Here is a 20,859-nt window from a genome sequence, read left to right as displayed (position 1 = left end):
CAAATACGTTATTGAACTGTCAGCAATAAACAAACAAATCCCCCACTTCCCAGCAAAGAGACTTACAGAATCCTCCACACTGGAAACAGCAGCAGTTATTTTATCTATAGCTATGCTGACTCCAACAGCTGAAGGAACTGGTCCTACCATCTGTGGCCCTCTAAATTGTGGAATCTCAGAAGAAGACAAAAACAAAATGGAAGACAAATTCATTATCTTGGCAAAATGACAAATAGGCTTTCAATTTTTTCATGGGTTAAAAAAAAAATTTAAATTCATTAAAAGAGATGAGCACATACCAGATGATCGTATCTGCCCCCTGCAGCAAGAATTTCAGGCACAGTTCTTTGTCTTCTTTTGATGTATGCTATAAACTGAAAGATAATACCGTTGTGCTGCTGTATTTTGTAAACTAGTCCCAGATTTATAGAAATCTGTAAAATACAAATGAATATGTGCACATATATAATTAATTTCCTGTTAGCAGAAGGGATTGAAAACATTGTTTACATGTGGAAACACTACTTATCTCCAAAAATTTAAAATACTGTGAAAAATAAGGAAATTATGCTTAATCTTAAAGCATCCGAAGAAACCTACAGCACAAAATCCAAACAGCCAGCCTCAAGGAAGGTGGAAGCCTTCAGTAGTTATCAGATTTCTGTATTTTTAAAATATTTACAGTTTGTTTCAAAAGTTAATAAACCCCCTCCTTTATGCTCTAATTAATGCCTTCAGTATTGGTTGGGGGAAAAAGAAGTCTGTCTGTCATTAGATAGTAGTTAAGGTAGAGACTTCTGACTGCAAGAGGTCTTATTTTTAAAATGCATCCTTAAAACGAAAGGAAAATAATGAAGAAAAATCAATGCCAGTATTATTACTGGACATCAAAAGACACTTTGACATGCTTTTCTATTCTAAAATACCATTACTTTGTTTCCTGGCAAATTACAAGGCCCAGAAGCCTGTTAATCCATTAATTTATTAGCAGAATATTTTACAAACCTGAAGTTTTATTCCCAGTTGCTTTAAGAGACCAATGACTTCCTCTAAATCCTTCATGCCATGCTTCAAGAGCTGAGTGACACCTGGCTTTTGTTTTATCATTGTGTTTAAAAATGGAAATACATTACTTGCTTCTCCCTTTTGCTCAATGAATCTGTAGAGTCGAGAAAGCTAAAATCAAAAACCAAAATTATAAACATATGTAGCAACAAACAGCAGTCATAATAGGTCACGTCTTAAAAAAATAAAGAAATATTTGACTTTATATTTGTGGGAGTAAAATATCTACCTTTTTTGTTTGTTTTGCCTAGAAGTCTGTTTTTACCTAATGAATTGATGAAAGGAATTGACAGACAAGTCTCAGAGTGTCCAGAAGTTAATTTCAGCTCTTTGAACACATTCATCAATATTTGCAGATTTTTTTTAGAAAGTTTGTTCCAGGTTGTTTTACTAAATACCACTGTGCAGAATTTCATTTACCCACACTAGTTTCCACAGTCTGAAAAATATGTTTAAAGAAGTACCCTGAACAGCTGCAATACTGACTTCCAGAGAGAACAGAGAACAAAGTCAGACCACATGAACAGCACATGTAACAGGTTATTTTTCTTACTCTGGTTGATTAAATTACAAAGACAATAAAATATTACTGATCTATGGCAAATTATAGGGAAATTAACAATGAATTAAAATTACTTACACTATTTGATGTGAGAGAAAGATTACAGAATTTGGCTTCCACTTCTCTTTTAGTTAGCTTTTCAGTCTACAACAGATTCAAATGGTGTTTTGTTGGGTTTTATGCATTACATAATTATTCACATGAATTTCATCTATATTCTCTGCTTATAAAGTAGAAAGATCAATTTGTTATTAAGATACATTTTAAAGTTTTTATTAACTAGCCTGCCAGTTCTTGATTATACAGGTGAATAATTACCTCATAGATATACAAATTCATCATAAACCACTCCAACCCAGAAGTAAAAGAAAAGTAATTAAACTATGTTTATAGCCCAAAAATAGCCAGCCTTTTTCGGTATCAACAGGATATCCCTGGTTATGCTGGCAATGGGCTTTTAGACAGCCCCACAAAATAGGATACTCTACAGTGACAATTATAGAGATTAGACAAATAACTAATGCCTTACCACAGCATCATACAGAATGATGTAGACTTGACTGAGTTTGTCTTCTGGTATGCCACAGTGCAAAAGTATAGCTTTCAGTAAGGCAGTGTGATTCAAGTAAATACTGTAGTTTCTTTCCTAATAAAGTATAAAGAAAAAAGAAATGAAAAAAGCAAATTCTACTTGCATTCCATTTTGCTTAAAAAACCAAACAAACCCACAAAAATCAAAGAGGTTTTCTAAACATTTAGTTAGTTCAAAACTACCTTCAAACCTCTTCTTTCACTACCTTCTCTTCCATCTATAACTAAAGGATTGCAAGTCTTGTCCCATTCTAAAATAATCACTTTCCTGACTGAAAAGAAGAAAATTATTTCAATGGCACTGTAAAGGACTCAATTAATAGTTCTTTTGCTCATAAACCCATGCTTCATTCTAAGTTTACCAACAAAACATATTTTTGATTAAATGACAGTGTTCTATAACTGACTAGTGATAAAATGTGAAAATAGTTCTGTACTTGTTAAGATTAAAGAAATATCCTTTTAATACACATTAGACTAAATATCTACTTAGATGAAAATTTTGGGATTGAAAAGAGAGCAAAGGGACTGATTAGACAATATACCTGGAGCACTGAAAACTCTTGGATGATTTCTGAAATGGCATAAATTGTTTCTGCTATAGGCAAAAAGCTATTTCCAGTAGATGTAACGATGTCAAATGCACATTCTAGGAGTTCTTTGGGATGACAGCGGTCTAACTTCCGAGGTCTGAAAACTCGCTCTATACAGTATCTAAAGAAAACATTGAAGAATGAATCCTGTTCAGGAGTCACTGTCAAATCATTGTATCTGTACGGAACATCACCTCTGCATCTCTTACCTTTTCAAGTTTGATATGTTATTTCTAGCTACAAATCTTGCAAAAGGAATCTGAAAAACAAAATCCATGACAATTTTTGAAACAAAACAGTCAGTATGATGGCTTTTGTAACTGGAGGTTAATTACTACCATGCAATTACACTCGTACTCTGACATGTAACGTAATGCCTTAAATACTTGCCACAGCCAAGTAATATTAATCTAATCACCCTTGCTGGAAGTTTTAAATAAAAACATTATTTTCACCTATGTTTAAGAAAAGTCTATTTCTTTGATATGTGGTCAGGGCTCTGGCTGTCAAGACTAGGAGTGAAAAACAGGAGTACAGGAACATACACAGAAAGACGCAGTCAGAATAAGTATAAGCCTAAATCAAATTTGTAACTAGTGAATCAAAGGAATCTGCAAACACCACAGCACACGTAAAACCCAGCTTTGCCTGCAGAGATGATACTACTTACCCTGAGGTCATAAGGAAGCATTACCAGCATCCCACTGTGATCCATGAAATATGAAGCTTCATTATGTTCATAAAGTTTTTTATTTCTGGGCATTAGCAGTGGAGTATGCAGCTTGATGGCACCTGCACAAAAATCAGAAAATACTACTCTCTAATTTCAGAAGTAACATCTTTTAACAAGTGCCTAAACAACCTTGCAGGGCATCATAATGTCAATCCATGCGTTTTAAAATTACAGTAAGAGTCCTCTTCCACATTTAAATAAAGGCATAAAACAAACTTTCATGTTCTATCTTGCATGCTTCTTGGGCTCAGCAGGCAGCCCACAGAGTAAGAGAGGAGACTGCCAATTCCACAGCCCAGCAGAATCCCCACTTTGCCATCCCTCCTTAAATACCCCCTTTCACAAAAGCAGGCACACGAAACAGATGAGAATCTCTGCAGTTACCAGTGATACTGCTTTGGTCTAGAGGCACTTCCATACATGACAAATCTTATTGAGACATGTTGCCTTAAAAACATACTAGAAGTGTTTATGTATCATTTTAAAACCTCAAATACTTTTTTTTCTGGCTATATTTTGCAACCATCTATCTGTATGCATCTGATCTTCACTGAAACGTTACTATCAGTAATCACTGAAAAAGTTTCCTGTTTTAAATTCTCTAGTGATTCTCAATCAAGTATTATAGAAGCTTAACTTGCGTTTTCAATTAGATTTCAATATAAACTTTTAAATCAGGAAAAAAAAAGCCTCAAATAAAAAGAAATGGCAGGCAGGGGAGGGAGTAATTTTTGATTGTATTTCTCAGTCTTTCATTCTTTCGTATTGCCAAACTGTTATCATGTTTAATCACCTTATGATATATTAAGAAATCTCCTAGTTTCTATTTTAAAATTCCCTATATTTATATGAAATAGTACCATGAACACAGTTCATAATATTTCAAGTGTCTGTATAAATTTTTTTCCTCTCAAAAACTAATTTGAAGTAAATACTGTCATTAATGACTAATGATAGATTTCTGGAAAGAAAAACAAAGAGTACTTAACAACGTGGCATCAGCTTTGGCTCAGGAAGTTCCTGAACAGCAAGCCATTGCTAAGAGTAGTATCTTGGGAGTACCACTGTGTACTTGTTGTTTCCACACTCTTTCTTATGTCTTTCCCATTCTGGCATTGTTCAGAGAGGTTATTGTGCTACATGGATATTTGGCCTTTCACTATAGAGCTACCCTTATATTCAGATCCAGATTTTGTGTAACACTCCCTACCTCTAAAAGTTCATACAGACTTATCAGAACAACCACATACATTCAAAAATATAATTAAGATTTTCACTGGTTTTTCTGTAGAAAATGTAAATCATTCAGATTTGATACAGGTAGCTATTACTGGAACAACAAAATGACAGCAAAAATACTATAAAAACTTCAAATGATGTGCAGCTATTGAACATACTTTCTGACTCCTCTTATAGCAGTAAAACCATTCCAGTCTCTTAAATCCTATCAGTCACAAAAAAGGAAATAAATTACTTTTGTAAACACACCCACCGTGTCTTTTAAATATCCGGCTGACAATGTCACATACATGCTGCTGTATCTTGGCTGCCCAAATAGAAAAACTACCCTGGAACCATCACAAATAAAAAGTATATATATAATTCACATGTGATGAACACTATGTAGGCAATCATTCCATGTAATACAAGCAATAAACATTCTGCTACCTTGTCCCACTATAATAAATTGCAATTCTTACATAATAAAAAAATAACTGCAGCTATGTAAAGCATTGTTATTCTGTGTTACCTTGTATTTCTTTAGATTTGGGAAGATGTAAGAGTTGATAAACCAAGTCACTTTGATTAGAAAGGGAAGAAAACAGAGGCAACGCTCTGTTGGAAATCAGACAGAAGTACCATTAGTTTAACAGAATTTCAAAGTAAAGAAACTAATCATCTGGTCATAAGCTTAAAGCTTTAGCTGCTACAATCCAACACTGCTGGTTTCTTCATTAAAGAATGAACGTAAGGTTCAAAGGGGAGGTGCCTGTTCAAACCCACATAGTATAGACCCTAGTTTTAAATGGAAACCAGTGTGAACGTTAATCTTAAGAAATAATGCAATTCTTTCAAACGTGTTAGAGTTTATCCATATAAACATTTTTAAAAAATTCTAAACGGGGAAAAAAGCCAAACCCATGCATCCCTTGAACACCTACAAACCTTCAGGATATCACTGTCATAGGTATAGTCTATTGCTGGAGATATACGCTGTGAAAATATCTGACTCATCATAGTCCGGTAGGCCTTGCCATCCACGTTTGCTAAAGTATGGTGGAGTACTTCATGCAGTTCAGACTCTTCCATTTGTGGTGGAGGGAGATGTTCACTTTTTAACAGCTCCACAGCTGTTGGTCGTGCTGTAGGATCATGGTTCAGGAGCCACGTAATAACCAATCTCTACAAATTATATCAAAATTATATAGATTAGAAGAATTTTGTAAATTAGAAGTCTTTACAACAAATCTCTTAGTCACGTCACTTTAATAAAAAAATTATGAGACTCTAAAGGGGACAAAAAAATCAGAATCTGAATCTTTGGGGTGGGCATTATTTGCTTATTAAATTCTAAGTATCTTTTATTACCATGTGAAAAAATTCACTAAACCACAAAAATTATTAGAAATGTGCCTCCTGGGATGAGAAAGTATGCAGTGTCTTTATCCTTTCTTGTTTTGTGGTATGCTAGCTCTGGCATCTATATCAACAAACTTAAGAAAAAGCAGAATTGTATGCATGAAAACAAAGATTTGAAACAAATACTGAAGAAGGGGGAATCTTCCTGGCATATTTCAGTAAAATGTACAAGATGGAAACGTTTTTATGGTACTGGTAACATGCACATTGCAATTTTACAAGCATAACAGTTAATACTAATGGACAACAGAAGATTTGACTAGCACAGGGGAAAAGATACTTAGATGGTCCAGAAAAGATTACACTGCTCCTTATCATTTCAATACTCTGCCATGGAGGCATCCAGAACAGCTCCTGGCAGCTCTTTCAAATGCAGAGCAGCCAACTGAGCTTGCACACCTCTGTCTGTTCTGTGACACAGATTTCTTCCAAAAGGTTTAAAGTTAAACTATTTGGCTGTCATTTCTCCCTCAGAGCTTAAAAAGTGTGCCAGTGAACACTAAATTTCTTTATGACTGTGTTCAGGGCATTTCATGGGTAAATATATTTCCATGTCAACTTAAAACATTCTTTTGAGATTTTGTTTTCTTACTTTGTTGCAATGTCATGTAAGAACTTGGCAGAACATACTCAGTGGGGAATTCAGTGGGAAATTAAGGGGAAAAATTATAATTCATGTTTCCTGACAGAGAATACCTAATAGTTAAAATATCTTCAAAATTACCTGCTTTGCATGCTTGACTTCATCAAAGTCCTTAGGAAATACAATAGTGGGCTAACAAAAACAAAATCCACATTTGAATGATAACAGGCAGTCTAGCTTGCTCAGATTAGTCTTATTTTTGAGTCCTACATAATTATACAAAGAAACTAAGCATTTTCACTGCTCATGGAAAAACAGACAAACCCTCCCACAAAACAAACACCAAAAAAAGAACACACATGAAAAATTCAGTTTGAAGATCTAAAAGGAAGAAGAATGCTTAAGTGTTGTTTTGTACTATGAACATACAACCAATATTCACAAGCATTTCCCAACTATAAATACTATCTGATTTCTGAGAAAGACCCATCAGGCTTAACCTAAGTATACTAAAGCTGTGATGCCTTTATCTGACATTTACACCTCTAATATTCTGCAGTACAAAAATTAGTTTCACAATACAGCAATACCATTAGAATCCACAGTGCATTAAAGGAATGTCAGTGCCAGCCTGAATTTTATTCTTCACTTTTCATTGTATGTTTTACAAACTTTGTTTTTAATCACTCCCTAAGGAAAATATTTTGCTATATTTTGCATCCTTTTACTTCTCTCAACAAACTACTTGATGCATGGAATTAATATGTTTCATATCTGTGTACTTACCAGCCTTAGCTGACCAAGAACAAAGATCCTTTCTGATGCAGTATTCATAGGATGGTAAGACATTTCAAAGAATATTATACCCAGACTGAACAGGTCCACTTTCTATGGAAGAAAAAAAAAGAAAACTTCCCTGTAACACCTATAAATTCTCTGAAGAAGAAAACAGAGGAAAGGAAAAAGACTGTTCAGGTTAAATGTCACAGCATACTATAGCTGGAGAGAAGAGTGGGTCTTTTCATGTGTTTTTTTTTTTTTTTGTTTTTTAGTACTTTTATCTATTTTTTTTGTTAAAAGACACAATCCATTAAGATTTGGTAGGCTTTAATGCCTTCTGTCATCACATAAATGATGTTTGCACTCAAAGAATTCGGTCAACAGCTCAATGCCCAAGTGGAGACCAGTGATGAGTGGATGTTCCTCAGGGGCTGGTATTGGGAATGGTGCTGTTTAACATCTTTGTCAGTGACCAGAACAGTGGGGGGACCAAGGGCACCCCTCACCAAGTTTGCCAATGACCCCAGGCTGTGTGACACGGTCAATATGCTGGAGTGAAATAAAAAAAACTCCACACCCCCAACTTCCAAAATCAGTCTAGGAATCCAGAAAATCAATATACACTTTTGATAAAGACACTTTACCTTAACTAAAGACTGTCAACTTTCTATCCTAGTAATTTATAAAGGTCCTCCATGACTACATGATTTCAACTTGAAGTTTCTTGCATCTAGTCATGATCACAGCACAGGTAGAAAAATTGGCTTGCCCCATCCTTCTACCCTTGGTTTCCTCAAAAGAATACTTCAATCCCCTGATTATCACAGCAGTCCCACCACACTCTGCTACACATTGAATTCACCTTTGGTGAGGAGGAATGATCCAAGTCACACCTGGTACACCTTGAATTCCATGCTACCTTTTTTATTAAGTCTACTCTAATCATAATCATACCTGATTGTATGTGGATTTAGTGCTTCCTTGAACCTCTGGGCTCACATACAGCGCCGTGCCAACCATCCCAGTCAAATTACCTGCAAGGCAAAAGATTACAGTACTGGTTTAAAAAGTGAGAGAGAAACACAACATGAAAAATAAACTCATTCATCTTCTCTTTCTTCTAGGTTGGAGTGCAGTCCTTATTGTGAGAGACCCCACTGAGAACAGTTTGCAAAACAGACAGTTCTTACCTTCACATGTCAATCTATCAATGTCTACAGTAGCTAAACCTATCCACTGCCTTACAGATTCATAGCAGGCCAGGACACAAATGGTACAACTAAATTTCACTTCCATTACACTCATCTTAAGACATACCATGTACTGAAGTTTTCCCAAAACACAAAACTCAGTCCCTTAACAGGCGGGGTCAAAAAAATCCCTAACCAAACAAGAGACATTTAAGTTTTGAAATTGTCCTACATAGGAAAGAGAACAGAAGTGAGATGAAATGGATATGCAGAACGTCTATATTTCTCATCAGAGAAAAGCACTGATCTGTGGCAGAAGTCTAGCAGGGTAAGCAAATTAATTTTTAGATAACAGGCAAAACTGCCAGAATATATGTAACATATCTACCCAAAAACTGGTGGTTGGTATGTCCTGGCCCTGGCCCTCAATAAAAAAAAAAAGTTTTATTTTCAAAGCACAAATGGAAGTTCTAACAGTATACAAGACTGCAGAATATAAATGTTTGCTTAGAATAATTTAGAAAAAGCTGCAATGTAAACTAACCTGATGGGTCAGACATAGCAGAACCATCTGAGGGATTTTCTTCTTGTTTAGAGATCACCTGAAATAAACAGAACAGACATAGTGTGAAGAGCACATGAAACGCTTCTCTTGGCTTTTCTTTCTGCTTTGCTTGACAGTGCACGGTTTAATTCTAGAACCTTAGAAATTTAGAAAGTTCATGGTATTCACAATATAAAAACATCTTGCTCATCGGATTTTGTGTTTCATTTTCATCTTTCATGTAATTGCATCACCATATTCAAGGGTTTTTTTCATGCACTTCAAGCTGTACTTACTGCATTTGCTGGATGATCTGTAGCTAAACCAAAATCACCAATTTTCACATGATCATCTGAATCTAAAAAGATGTTCACAGGTTTCAAGTCTCTGTGGATCATTCCCTGTTACAGCAGGACAACAAAAAAAGACCCACAGAATATTAAACAAGAAACATAGTAGAAAATAAAACTCTTTATAATAGACTGGAAAATCATATTACATACTTTTATTACTTTGGGAAGTCCGCTGCATTAAGTCACTGAAGATTAATCTTGAAGGCAGACTATAGTCTATAGCCCAGAAGCTAGAAACAATTTTCAGTGCTATCACATATCTAACAAATTGCTTTTAAAAGATGGTCAAATTTTTATGATAAATAGATAAAATCTGAAATAGTTTATTACATAATTCAAATTTAAGATAAAAAATAGAAACCCCAAGAATAGATTAATAATGGAAAGGGTAAAAAGAAAAAATTTGCTAATAAACGTCCCAAATTTTAAATGAAGAAACCCATACAGAAAGAGGCATAGCACAGATACTATGGACAGGTCATAACTGTCATATTCACTAACCTTTTCATGGATGTAAGCTAACCCATCCAAAATTTCTCGGAAAAGCCTCCAAAGCCGACTCGTGTCTTCATATAACCCTTGGTCAATGGTGTCCCTTAATGTGCTCTTTTCACAATACTCCATCTTCAGTTGTGCATAGATAAGGGACAGAGGGAAAAAGAACACTTTTGTCAAGAAAAGAGACTATCAAAACTTGTATCAGTATGCATATTAATGCCATGCTTGAGGAGCAAATAGTATCCTCCAAACATTGAGCTGTTTGAAATTTTCCTGAGGGCTGTCTTTTAGCTATAAAACATGCATTCACTTCTGGGTCCTACTCCATTTTCTGGGACAATAATACAAACTTGCAAAGTAGCATTTTCGCTAACGTAAATGTTAACAAGTTGAAACCATAATGTGTGTTTAAGCCAAACTCAAAAGAATCTGGCTTCATTTTACTTGGCATCTTAACTGTTTATATTATGAATATACACAACACATGCAAACAAGCGTATTAAAATCTAATTCCATATAACTGTATCGTCCTTCCAGACAAGCTCTAGGATTTAAGTGTATTATAAAAAATTGCACATCACCACAGAACCGTTAGCTATGATAATCGATTTCTCCCAGAAACAGACTAACACTTAACACAAAGGAGACGTCAGCAGTAAAGCCTGAAGCTGCAAACTTGTGTGGATTCATATTTATGGCTATTAGAACCATACAATGGCTTTACAGATTACCGTTTTGTATTAAAATAAAGTGTATAGACAATACTGTGCCATTGAAAAGAATGAGGAAGTTTTCACATCTGTGAAAGGTAACTTCCCCTCTGGAATTTAACACAATAGATTTCAACTCCACATTGGGAATTAACACATAACCAAACTGAAGAACACCAGCTACAGTGTTAGGGGATTGGGATGGATGTTCTAAACAAATAACAAGTACAAGGCAAAATAGTGCTTTGGAAGTGATGATCTCAGTGGTTGGCTGGTTGGGTTGTTCTGTGGCTAGGTCAGGAATTGCCAGCTTTTACCTGTACACAAGCAACAACAGTTAACTCATTACATGCTATGACACTACAAAACTTTGCTCTCTCCAGGCACAATTATAGAGCCTTGCAAGGCATAACAAGCCATGTACACTGCACAGGGCCTTCCACCAGCCGAGCCTTTAAAAACAAGTCTGTTGCAAAACTAACATTGAACTCACTCATTTGCATTTTCAAAGGTCATTACTTTTCTCATGAAAACCAGCAACTAATCTCTGCAGGTTGAAAAAATACAGTATTGTTTTATTGGAACACAAAATCACATTTTTACCTGAATGTACAGGTAATGCACTGTCTGAACAATTGGTGTCCTGTCTTCTCCTCCACGGCTACTCTTTTCATTGCCTTCTTCATTCTTTATCACAATAAAAGCCAACAGAACAGTTAGCAACAGGAAGCTGTGCAGGCATATTTTATTATACACACTACTATCTTTTAATGGTGGGAACACATGGATGAGAACTCACTTCTATGGCTAGGTTTAAAACGCAGCAAAATAACATAATGACATTTTTGTAAAGTCATTGCTTCTAAATAAACTAGAAAAACCAGGTATGACTCAACTCTCATTTTCAAATTGAATATGAGTAACGTTTTGCCATCATTAGACACTGCAGAAAAGGCACTCCTGAAGATTTGGATTAAACCTAAATTTCAATCTGTGTCATGTTGAAAACAGAAAAAAAAGATAAAATTTGAAACTAAAAGATACAAAGCTTGCTTGCTAAATAATGGAACCCTCACCCTCAACTAAGTTTTCATATGGTATATACACACACGTGTGTGTGTGTGTGTAATGGCAAAAGAATGCACTGCCATATTATTAAATTCTATACTGAAAACATTTTCATGCCAATGTATAACAGAAAGAGGAAGGGAGATGAAGCTTCAGTAAGAGCATATCATCAAGATTGGCAAAGACATATTCTAAATGCTGTAGAAAACTGTGCATTAGCTTTCTAATGATACAGTGAACTGACTGTTCAAAGTAAGTGCTGTGACAAAAAATCCTAAAATCAACTAAAACCTTAGACATTATACTGACTTCCCCTCTCTTTCTGACTGCTAGCAATACGTATTGTGCCTGCTTTCAAAAAGTGGAGAGCATGAACTGATATATTGGTTTATAGCATCTAAAAGCAGAAGAGAATTCCACTGTTCAGATGATGTAAGGCCATATAATCCATATGGTTAACTGGTAAGTCATGTACACAATGAAGTGTCAAACTTATAACAAACCTAGCTTGTGACTAAAAGACCTAACACTTAGTTCAATGAACACTACAGGAAACAGAACACAGATTAGCTGCATCAGACTGATTTCTATGAAATGCAGCTCAGAATAGCACATTTACTCTAACAGAACATCATCTTGTTATGGTGCTGTATGTGCACCAGAAGCAAAGCAAAACTTCCCAACTGACGTGTTTGTTTGTCAAAGACTACTTTGTGACCTTTTTTTTTTCACTAGCTCTATCTTTACACTTACCGGAGAATGACCTTTACTGTTTTCATCCTCATTATCAAAAATTATTTCACTTTCAGAATCTGTAGCTGGCCTGTTTAAAAGGAGAAAGAAAAAAACCCAAAAGTTCTGCATACCAAGAAATACTTACTGATAAATCTGGAAATTACTTGGGGGAAAAAGAAAACCTAAGCCTCTGCTGAAGACCCGTATGCCTTAGACAAAAAAGGAAAAGAAAACAATATCCAGAAAATTATCCTGCTCACAAAGCAACACTTCTTTTGACAGCCCAGTCTCTAAAAGGGAAAGTACATATTTGCATCAGTAAAATTTAATTTCTATATTCAGTAAGCAAAACTGAGATAGGTTTATTTATTTGCTTCCAAAAAAAAAAAAAAGAAAGAAAAAAATCACCCATGCCATACACAGAGGAAGGTATGGAATACATTAGTAAAGACAGTCCAACATAAGATAAACAGTCATGCATTCTGGCACAAATAACAAAAAACATCAATAAGCCTAAACCAAAACTTTCCTCACAGACTGACAATTTTTAACTACAAATTTTCCTCTTCCATGGCTATCTAATTGTTGGCAAATAGACTGGTTTTGAACAAGGAGACAGAATGAAAATGCAGTGAACTACTTCTGACAAAAGAAACAAGAATGGTAAAAGAAATAAACTTGGAAAAACTAACTCTGCTCACTGTTCCCTACAGTTCTCTGCTCTGTTCCCTATAGTGCCAATACTGAAGCCTACTTACAAAAATGAATGTGAGAACACACCATCACCATCATCATCGTCATCACTGGACTCCTGATCAGCTCCACTGAATTTGTTGCTGGAGGATCTTTCACATGAAGTACTCCACTCAACTGAACTTGTCAAAACCGGAGGAGGAGCATTAGTTTCCACATCATTTGTCTCCTCTGTGGTAAGGGCGAAGAGACCAACTTTGGGGGGCATTCTTCTCTGTTCAGTTGTTTCAGATGATGACACAGCAGGAACAGGACTTTCATGTTTCTCTATCCAAGCGTTGTAATACCTCACAATATTCTCATGGTTCAAGCGGGAAAGTAATGTTACTTCTCCCTTAATCCTTCGAAATTGCTTGCTGGTAGGGTTTACCCGAATGCGTTTCACAGCATAATAGCAACCATCAAGCTTATTTCTCACCTACAAAATTCAAATTAATCTAAAGTCAAATGCTTACAAGTGCCTTACCAACTAGAGCCAGAAGTAGAATAATTTTGTGAAACAGGAAATCTTCCTTCCACACAGAAAATGACAACTCAAATGCAAGCTTCCCTATGCTGACTGACTTCTGTACAGACACCCAGAAACCTTTTGCAAAATTTTTCAGCCTATTTAATTCCAGAAAAAAACCACAACATAGACACAGCACACTAGCAGATAATAAATAAAACCATCCAAACACGGAATATGTTGTTTTGCTTCAGAGAAAACACATCCCCAAAAACGATTCCATAGAGGAAACAATTTTTATACCATACCTTGATGACTGCTCCAAAAGCCCCTTTGCCAAGCAATTTTAGCTCTTCAAACTCATTGTAGTACCGTGAAAATTGTCTTTGTGTTTCTGTGAAGAATGAAGCACTGGATATCTCACTGCTGGGTACAACTGTCTCGATGCAATCTGCACCTGCTGAATCTGTAATGAAGACACAGTTACCACCCATGGCAATATGGGGTTAAGGCATGAGAGACTGTCAAATAAGTACCAAGAAGAAAATAAAACCTAAATAACTTCAAGTGCAACGAAAACCTAAAATACAGAAGTGCTCTGCTGTGTAGAGTTAAGTTCTGGTACAGGCAGCTTTAATACAGCTTTTAATTACTACCATTATGCTAGACAAAGAAGTGATTTTAACAAGAACATGGTGAGCAAAGAAGTCTCATTAAACACAATCCACCAAGGACAAAGTTAGGTCTACGTTTACACCATGCAGGAGGTGAATGAATTTGTATATTACATTAAAGCATCAGCTGCTTCTACTGAAGAAACAACAGTAGTGGGTCCACCACAGCTAGTCATAGATAGAAAGGTAAAGAGCACACTAGCTTTTAGCTGGTTAATGTAACACACTTGTCCCATCTTGTGAAGCTGTAGCACAGCTCAATTTTTCTGTTACTGCAGGCATGTAGCCACTTACTTAGCAGAATATGGGAAGAACCAAGTTCCTTACCATCTAGATTTTCTTCAGCTACAGGTACTTTTAATCGTGGAATGTTTATAAAACTATGTTGTAACAACTGCTGGGGAGTCCATCTTTCTTTATCTTCCAAGCAAACACACCTGTTAGCAAAGCAAGGAGAGAACTACTTCATATCAGTTGCAAATGTTCAAAGGGTTCACGTTATATTTAAGAAATTATCACCTTTGTCAGGTGCGAATAAGAAGAAAAGACAAAGTGACTTATCCACAGTGACATATAGCTGGTGGCAGAGCAAAGAAAGAGCACCAGACATGCTCTCCCAAAAACCAGATTAGCAGTTTGAGCCATAAGAGAACAATCACCTGTTCTCTAAAAACTACAACTAGTGACACAGGAGGACTTAGCTGTTCTTTAAAAATACAGTTCAAATCTTTAAAAAAAAAAAAAGATTCACGAATGCAACAAACATACTTTCCCAGAAAGTCTTGGAAGTCAGGAGGCAAACTGGTAGGAACAGCAACTGGAAATTCCTTGGCTTCTTGGCCCTGGCTGAGTGAAAGCAGGAGCAAGCCCAGACGCCATACGTCTCCTTTTTTTCCAGGTTTGTTGGGAAGACCATCCTCACTAAAACGAACTTTGGTTTGCTCAAAAACATCTGCTTTGCAGATATCAGCTAAACGCTTGGAAATGCTGTAGTCTGTCACCTTGATGTTGCCTTCAGCATCTACCAGGACACTGGAAGCACAAAGAACTTTGTGCACTACTGAATTACTGTGCAAGTAGTCGAGAGCTGACAAGATCTGGGTCACATAATGGCGCAGCTGCTCAATTGGAACCGGAGTCTCTTTGTGTAAGTATGCAGAAAGGCTGCAACCACTCATGTGTTCCACTAAAATATCCACCACAATTGAATCATCACGTTCTTTAAGGTTCATACATTTATAATGTACTATGTTTGGGTGACTTAGCTTCGTCAGTGAGCTGAACTCTGTTTCTGCACCCTGAAGCTGGTAGAGAAACACAACATAATATGCATTGTGTCATATCATGTGAACCCATCACTACTAAAATATATATAACATACACAAAATACATAGGAAATATATGACATCCTCACACTTTTCCAAAAAGAAAGTATTGTATACAAGGGGAAAGAACAGCTTTGATTTCTGACAGGTAAGCTTGATTCCCTCTCTCTTCAGAATTAGTAGTTGATTTTTTTATTTATGTATACTTGCTAACACACCCGCTTGCATTTATATTATTGTAAAGGAAGTCCTGAATACCCCAAAACATTCATCTTCTCCCATGCAGATACCCAAAACATTAGCACTTGAAAGGTCATTACCACCCCCTCTCAAGTTTAACATAGACTGGAGGCCTCAAGAAAAGCACTGAGCCCCACCTAATCTTTATTAAGCTAAAGCAAAATATAAGCATTACCTGTTTCTTAGACTTCTCAATCTTTTCTATTTCTTGTGTTGTAAGAAATCTTCCCATCTTTTTTTGCCAGTGCAGAACCCACTCATATATTAAAACGAAGTCTCCACTGCAAATTTCCAAGGCATTGTAGACTGATTTACCAAGCTGTTCATCTTTGCCTATATGTAAAGGGAGAGAAGAGGAACATGGCTTCTTTTGTTTCTAAATAAACACCAGTAAGCATGTTTCTAAAGTTCAGAAACATAAACCTACTTACAGCTAAACAAAACCCTTATCTGTATGGTAGACTGAATGCTATGCAGCAGTAGCCAGATGAAAGCAATAGCACATGGACAAAAAACTGCTGCACATTTTAAAGCAATGCAATGCAAGTTTTAATACATGAACAACCTTCCTGCTTACCAAATCCGAAACTCTACACACAGTAACATCATTTTCATCTTCAAATTGCAAAATAATAAAATTCTCCTTGCTCCAGAGACTTTCAGGTTGTTCATCCCTCCACTGAGAAAGCGCTATGTTGAAAACAAACAGTGAAAACATTGGATGGCCCATTCATGTGGACACTTCACAGAAACCTTTCAGCTCTGAAAGTCTGTCTGTTTTCACTAAACCTGCTGCTTTTATGCCATTGCATCAGCAGTGGTGGAAGGAGAGTAAGTACGCACTTCCAACCCTGTGCTTATCAGCAGTTTCACATGCTACTGAAAGCTAACACGTGATGTGATTTCTTGATTGGCAGCCACACATATCTGACAGACTAGCTATTTAAATTTAAAGGCAAATAGTTATGTAGAGCATATAAAATCTTGCAGAGGTGGTTTGATTTTTTAAGCCTATTCCATTACGTAACTGCACCTGGAGGAGCAAATTTTTATTTAACATAGTCTAGAGGAATATGAAACATTTACCACAAAGTAACTTTTCCTCACACTCTTACTGTGACATTTCAAAAGCCGCAACAGTACTCTCCCTATCCTTCCTGCTTGTACCTGTTAACAGTGCTTAAGATAAACAAAACAAACTTAAAGAATACATTCAGTGCAGGTACCTGGGTGTGCAGCTGCAGTGGAGCTGCAGGTTGAGCTCTGAGAGGCAAGAGCCAAGGCAAGAGACTGTGACCTGCTGACCCTATCCATGACAAGGGGGAACAGGATCTGTGGCTCAGCCATGGACCAAACACTCAGAGACAGCAGGAACAGAGACCCCCAGACCTTTCCATGCTTAGACTGCGAAGGTATAAAAGTCCAGGGGTTTCTTTATTTGCCTTTAGAGGCACCAGCTCAAGCTGTTATTTTGTTATTTAGTTATTGCACCATGATTGAATTATTCTTCGAATCTGGACATCTGAGACTGTGCTGTGGGAAGCCTGGGGGGGAGCTGGTAAGGAAACCTGCTCTGACTGTGTGAGTGTGGGGGCTGTAGCTGCGAAGGGACTTCGGTCCCAGCAGAGGTGGTGTGAGAGCGGCTGCCAGAGTTGCTCCTGGATGGTCAGACAGGGAAGTTTCATTAACAGAAACCATGCAACAAAAACAAAACATGCAGCCCATACCAAAGAATTTCAAGCTACAATTTCAATTTTGCTTACCTAGACATTTTCCTTTATGGACAGTAAGTTGTCCAGCACCACTTGTGCTGAAGTTCAAAACTTCGTGATTTCCACAGGACTCTTCGTTATTACTAACAGAAAGCTGTCGTTCTCGTCTGCAATGGGAACAGAACATTTTTCTCCAACTCAAAAAGACAGCATTTTGCATGCCCTATTCCCAAATTATATCAATTCTGCAAGAGAATTAACTTGCAGAGACTTTTTCATCCAATAATAATATCTATTAATTTCAAAGATACTGAGTTAGTGCAAAAATATGTCTGATTAGAAATCCAGTATTTTAACAGCAACACCATGCTGCACCATGTCCCAGTATTTAGAGCCAGGAGTTGAATACAAACCTTAAAAATTGGAAAGTTCCCAAGTTATCCACAGCAGATGAATTAGTTAAACCATGCCAAAATGAAGGTGGGTGGAGGGGTAGGAAGAGACCAATATGAACAGCTGAAAAAAGGGGGCACACCATTCCCATGCCTTCAAATATCCCTTTGAAATCCTAAGTTTGAAAAAAAATAGCCACATGCAAACTGACATACTTTGAACGTCCAGTTGAATTTGGTCGGTGTTTATTATTCACCCCATGTTCCAAACAGCTCCCATTTAAGCGTGAAGCAACTCTATATCCTGCAGAGTCTCTCCTGTGAGAATTTTCTTGATTTGTCAGAGTAGCTATATCCAAACGTTCCTATAAATAAGGAAAGACACCATATAAGTACAGAAACCACTCCTATCCTCAAAATATGCAAGCATTTAATTATTATTCTATGAAGTCACCCAGATCACAGAAGTAGTATGTTTTCATAATAAATGTATACATGAGGCTGAGGAAAAAGGGCTGAGACTTCAGAAAGTACTTTTCAGCACTGTCCACAGGCAAGAGTGTAAAGAGACTGGAAACATAACATACCAACTTCTTTCTATGGCTGAAAATATCTTGGTACACTTAAGATGCTAACATATTCTAAAAACAAATGCCATATAATCAAGAACATATTTTAACCTAGATCTATTAGAAGCACTGAATGAGAAAAGATATTCAAGAAAATTTAGTCATGCAAGTCTCTCAAATTTTTAAAAGCGTATGTTACAGTGCTGGAAGAACTTAACTGCGTAGTTTTTTTTAACATCTGCTTAGAAAGAATACCTGTTTGGCAATCTCTTTCTTTTTTCTTTCTTCTCTTTTCTCTTCCTCCCTTCTCTGAATCTCATTAAGAATTTCACGTTGCTGAAATGAATTTTGAAGTTGTTAGAGATGCAACAGTACATGCAATACAACTGCTAAAATCTTACCCTGGTTTTTAAAAAAGTGCTAGGATGCTGATTTTAAAAAAGTATTAAAGAGGACTTGTGGATGTCACAAGAGTAAAAAAATAGAACTCAAAATAGCTTTGCTAAGGAAGTTAACAGCATGAGTTATATGATACAAGAGAACAGAATTGTAGGCAAATTACTTCTTCTGCCAACCCAGCTATTCTATCCATATTCCCCACAGTGTGGAGACTGCACACTATCAACCTCTGCGACATCTCATTTCTAATGAAGGATGTAGGGGTTCAAAAGTCTCTTTAGGTTAAATTTGTTGCTCTCTAGAGAAGTCTGCCATAGTGAACATTCCAGTTGCCCTGGGTGAAGAAGGTAGGTATGCTTACCTGTCTGCCTGGCTAACACTTCCTAGTTTAGGATGGAACATACTTTGTACACATTATACTTTATACAAAGTCCTCTCTTGATAAGTGATTTTTAAGGATCAGTAATTAACATTTAGGTTGTTTCAGGCATAGATAGTTCTCAGGGTTAGAAATACATCATTAAAGTATTACAATTACAGCAACAGATAGTTCATATAGTATGTATTGATCAACTCATACCGACAGGTGTGACAAGTTAATAATTCACTGAAATTCACCACTATGCAGAATGATTTTGAAATCATGATTATGTTATTTTAAGAAGACAGCATTATTCATACTTTGATTTCTCTTACCTCCTGCTCCTCTCTTCTCTTAACTTCTTGTGCCCTACGCAATTCCTCCTGAGCCAATCTTTCTTGTTCTTTTTGATGATTTTTTAGCATTTCTTCATGAAAAGACTTAGAAGGTGGTTTATTGTACTCACTGAGAAATGACTGTACATGGTCAGCAAGTTCAAATATCATCACCTGAAAGGAAAGGAATATAATGACACACAATGATCAGAGAACAAGTACATCACATAGCTAAATGACATCCCCTCAAAAAAGCAACACAGCAGCAATTTCCAAAGATACTGAAAAATCTGAGGAAATTCTTGGTTATTTAAGAGAATGAACAAAACAGTATGGGGCTAAGATAGTTTTCCAAGTATCTGCAGAAAAATTGGCAATCAAAATATAAGTATAGTATTCAAATGGAAAAAAGGCTTGGTGTGGCACAACTGAATGACAGGCAGCCCTTGCCAAACCTATAAAGTTGACAGACTTAGGAAACTGAAAGCAAATGTATCCAATTTCAGCATATAATAAAATTGACTGCCATGTATTTCTCACTTTTAAAAAAGTCAAATGGAGCTATTCAACAAATTCCCAAACAGCAACATTTCCAAACAGTGACAAGAAATATACCATAAACCCTGCTTTCCTGCTTTTACCATGAATGTTAGTTTGCTAGTAACTCTTTGAATCATGTCAGTCCTCAATGACAGAAAGGTATTGTAAATATTAAATATACCTGAGGACTTAAAAAAATTCCTTAACATAGATACTAGGTCTAAGCTTCTCTTTTTATCCAGTTCAGGAGAAACTCAAGTATCACTATTCCTAAACACAGTAGAAAAAAAAAAGGCATAGTGGCATGAGCAACTGTGCCATAGACACAGAAAGCAAGTGTTGAGCTTGTGTTAGAACAAGGTCTCTTGCCCTTCAGCTCAGCACTAGATGAACAAGATCACACTGAAAATCTCCCTAGATAATTGATGTTTGCTTAACAGATATGGCCTCTTACAATATTCAAATT

The 20,859-nt window shown here is 36.4% G+C and overlaps 1 protein-coding gene across 1 annotated transcript in view; it reads right to left on the bottom strand.

Moving 5' to 3' along the window:
• EIF2AK4 (eukaryotic translation initiation factor 2 alpha kinase 4) overlaps positions 1–20,859 on the bottom strand; it is a 35,087-nt gene that overhangs the window by 10,681 nt on the left and 3,547 nt on the right. Inside the window, exons 4-30 of the mRNA XM_071558081.1 lie at positions 19,854–20,027; positions 19,014–19,094; positions 18,406–18,554; positions 17,849–17,964; positions 16,261–16,418; positions 15,289–15,824; positions 14,848–14,957; positions 14,155–14,312; positions 13,404–13,816; positions 12,664–12,733; positions 11,446–11,529; positions 10,136–10,258; positions 9,578–9,682; positions 9,282–9,339; positions 8,502–8,581; positions 7,554–7,655; positions 6,909–6,959; positions 5,711–5,947; positions 5,037–5,112; positions 3,482–3,603; positions 3,021–3,070; positions 2,764–2,932; positions 2,157–2,273; positions 1,706–1,771; positions 1,006–1,176; positions 300–434; positions 67–174 (exon numbers count right to left, since the gene is read on the bottom strand). Coding sequence (XP_071414182.1) covers positions 67–174; positions 300–434; positions 1,006–1,176; positions 1,706–1,771; positions 2,157–2,273; positions 2,764–2,932; positions 3,021–3,070; positions 3,482–3,603; positions 5,037–5,112; positions 5,711–5,947; positions 6,909–6,959; positions 7,554–7,655; positions 8,502–8,581; positions 9,282–9,339; positions 9,578–9,682; positions 10,136–10,258; positions 11,446–11,529; positions 12,664–12,733; positions 13,404–13,816; positions 14,155–14,312; positions 14,848–14,957; positions 15,289–15,824; positions 16,261–16,418; positions 17,849–17,964; positions 18,406–18,554; positions 19,014–19,094; positions 19,854–20,027 — 3,819 coding nt within the window. The remainder of the gene's footprint in view (positions 1–66; positions 175–299; positions 435–1,005; positions 1,177–1,705; positions 1,772–2,156; positions 2,274–2,763; positions 2,933–3,020; positions 3,071–3,481; positions 3,604–5,036; positions 5,113–5,710; positions 5,948–6,908; positions 6,960–7,553; positions 7,656–8,501; positions 8,582–9,281; positions 9,340–9,577; positions 9,683–10,135; positions 10,259–11,445; positions 11,530–12,663; positions 12,734–13,403; positions 13,817–14,154; positions 14,313–14,847; positions 14,958–15,288; positions 15,825–16,260; positions 16,419–17,848; positions 17,965–18,405; positions 18,555–19,013; positions 19,095–19,853; positions 20,028–20,859) is intronic.

The sequence above is a fragment of the Pithys albifrons genome, chromosome 6 (assembly GCF_047495875.1).
Source record: "Pithys albifrons albifrons isolate INPA30051 chromosome 6, PitAlb_v1, whole genome shotgun sequence".
NCBI classification, from domain to species: Eukaryota; Metazoa; Chordata; class Aves; order Passeriformes; family Thamnophilidae; genus Pithys; species Pithys albifrons.
This window is presented reverse-complemented; position numbering and strand designations above follow the sequence as displayed.